Below are 2,730 nucleotides of genomic sequence, written 5' to 3' on the forward strand. Positions count from 1 at the left end.
CAGAGAACTTAACCAGCTGGGAGAAGATTAGCACCTCGTCTGAATCTGAAGCCATAGTTGAGCCGGAACTGGGAGTTAGCAAGGTCAGGAAGTCGCACAAGGTCACGAAAAATAAGTTGGATTACCACACAAATTTTGGAAGCGAGTGTGGCATGGAAGATTGGAGCAACATTGCTGCCAAGACCCTGGTTGGGAAGATCCGTGGCCGGAAATACTCTGCAACGCAACTTCAGAGGTGGACAAGGGATATCTGGAGCGAGTCCCTTGAATCTCTCCCGGTGGTTGGGGTCATTCCCAAAGGCTGGTTCTCTCTCACCTTTGCCCGCCCTTAACATTCTGATTGGGCTCTCAAGCAGTTCTGGCACCTCGAACTGCACCTTGTCTATCTCAAGCGATGGGTGCCCCTTTTCGACCCCAAAAAAGAGAATGTCGATGTTGGTCCCATCTGGATGCGGTTTCCTGGACTACCACTACAATTTTGGAATGACACCGCTCTTCGGAACATAGGGGGCCACTTTGGTCTTTACCTAGATCATGATCGTTCCTACCTGTCCACTGGTAGCAAAGCAGTGGCCCGTATCCTGATTTTTCTCGACACCAAGGATGGTCTATATGAGAATTTTATTATGAGTTTTGATGGGATGAGGTTGCAGCAACCTCTAAACTATGAGGGCGTGCCCTTTCATTGCAGGAAATGTCATGAGGTGGGTCATTTCTATAAAGAATGTCCAAGGAAGGGGGCCAACAGGCTGGTTGCAAAGAAAGCCTGCTCCATCGGCACACAAATTGAGCCGGATCCCAGCAACTTTCTAGACGAGGCAGGTGTACAGGCGAGGGCCCTTGATCTCCCTGGTGATGTTGGGTTGTGGACAACAGCTCTGCCTACCTGGACTACCACACATCCCAGGTCCCGACCACTGACCTCGTCGATGGCTTCCCAACATGATCTCATCATTTCGAGTACTACTCTCTCTAGCCCTTTGTCTTCTGATTTTACAGATATATCTTCATCCATTACTTTTTCGTTTAATGTATCTGTTATTGATCACTATCTATCATCTTCCATCACCTTACCTTGCACATCATCGAGTGAGTCTCATAAATCCTTAAACCTCCCCTCGGTATGCTGCACCATCGCTTTGGAATCTCCTTCCTTCTCCCCTATCATCCATCATTCATTTGCAGAATCCACCCCTGACCATTCTGTCTCCTCTTTAGAAACTCACTCATTGAGGCACAATTACTTTCTTAGATCCCTAACCAACCCTCTATCTGGGGAGGCTTTCGGTATTGGGTCGGGTCAGGGCAATTTACCCTCCAAGTCTCATGGCAGACCTTCTGCCTTAACGAAAGCCATCAAAAGAGCTAAATTTGAAGTGGAAGCTGGTACACAATCTTCTCTCATGCGGGTCCTTAGAACAAGACGACCCTTGATGACTGGTTCATCATGATATGTCTCTCCTTCAATTGCAGGGGATTGGCCAACCCTGATAAGAGATTGGCCCTCAGAGACCTATTAGCACAAAAGCCTTTTGAAATTATATTCCTGCAAGAAACGCTTGGGGTGGGGTTAAAGGTGACTGCTACTCTAACTTCCTTTCTCCCTGATTGGACTTTCATTACACTTGATGCTCGTGGTAGATCTGGTGGATGTGCTCTTGGCATCAACAATAAAACTACCCAGATGATCAACTATTGGGGCCGGTCAGGTGTTCTTGCGATGAATGTTCTTTTTTGTTGCTCTGAGATTGAGTTTACCCTGGTTAATGTTTATGGTCCCTGCTCTGATCGAGAGAGTTTCTGGCACTCCCTATTGTCTTGTTCACTCCTGAGGGTCCCCAATCTCATTTTGGGTGGTGATCTGAATTTTTCTTTGGACATTGCTGAATCTTGGGGTCCCCAGGCCACCCCAGATCCATTGGCTGAGTTTTTTAACTCAAATCTCGGTGCCTCTCATCTCGTTGACATTCACACTACCAAGATACAACCTACCTGGAGGAACAGGAGGACTAGAAGCGCTGCTTTGGCTCGCAGACTTGACAGATTCCTCATTAAACAGGCCCTCCTTCCTGTTTTGTCTCGTGCACGTCAATGGGTGGGATCAGGAGGTAAATCTAATCACTCGCCCATCTACCTAGAGTTCGAATGTGGACCAAATAGAGCTCGAGCCCCATTCAAATTCAATTCTAGATGGTTGCAAGATCCTGATTATAACCAGCTGGTCACTCGGGCCTGGCAGCACTTTAGACCTGCGATGGACTGTGACCCTGGCAGGGCTATCAATGAAAATCTTATTTGCATAAAGAACCTTACCATTTAGTGGGTTCGGAATAAGAAAAAACTAGAAAGGGAGGCTCTGCACAGCATTGAGGAAAAAATTGGCTCTCTCAATAGGGGTGATCTATTAGGCTATAGTAATGAGGATGCCAGGGCACAACTTTTTGCACTTGAGACCGAAAAGGCCAAACTGCTGAGACAGAAAGAGGAAGATTGGAGGCTTAAAAGTCGGGCTATTTGGTTACAAGCCAGTGACGAAAACACTAAATTTTTTCAGTAGCACGCAAATTGCCGCAAGGTTGCTAACACCATTTGGGAACTGTCCAATCGGAATGGCTATATTGCAAAAACGCATGCATAGCTAACTGAGATGGGTACCAGACACTTCTCCAATCCGTATAGGGCATCTACAATTATAAATCTCCTAGGCATCCTGCTCATTACTCATCACTT

General features: G+C 46.8%; 1 protein-coding gene across 1 annotated transcript; it reads left to right on the forward strand.

Annotated features, from left to right (window-relative positions):
* The first annotated feature begins 449 nt into the window (after nt 1-449).
* On the forward strand, nt 450-2,320 carry LOC149152300 (uncharacterized). The gene is made up of 2 exons (XM_089443442.1): nt 450-907; nt 1,474-2,320. Exons 1-2 carry the CDS (start codon nt 450-452, stop codon nt 2,318-2,320), a joined length of 1,305 nt encoding a protein of 434 aa, XP_089299568.1.
* The last annotated feature ends 410 nt before the right edge of the window (nt 2,321-2,730 follow it).

The sequence above is a fragment of the Pinus tabuliformis genome, chromosome 9 (genome assembly GCF_031772625.1).
Source record: "Pinus tabuliformis cultivar Carrire ecotype Pingquan chromosome 9, CPIR1, whole genome shotgun sequence".
Lineage (NCBI taxonomy): Eukaryota > Viridiplantae > Streptophyta > Pinopsida > Pinales > Pinaceae > Pinus > Pinus tabuliformis.

What these genes read in the sequence shown, in the direction of transcription:
- LOC149152300 (XM_089443442.1), top strand. Translation starts at nt 450, where the DNA reads ATGCGGTTTCCTGGACTACCACTACAATTTTGGAATGACACCGCTCTT. An exon ending in TGGACTACCACACATCCCAG is followed by an intron (nt 908 to 1,473) that starts GTCCCGACCACT and finishes CTTCAATTGCAG; the next exon opens with GGGATTGGCCAACCCTGATA.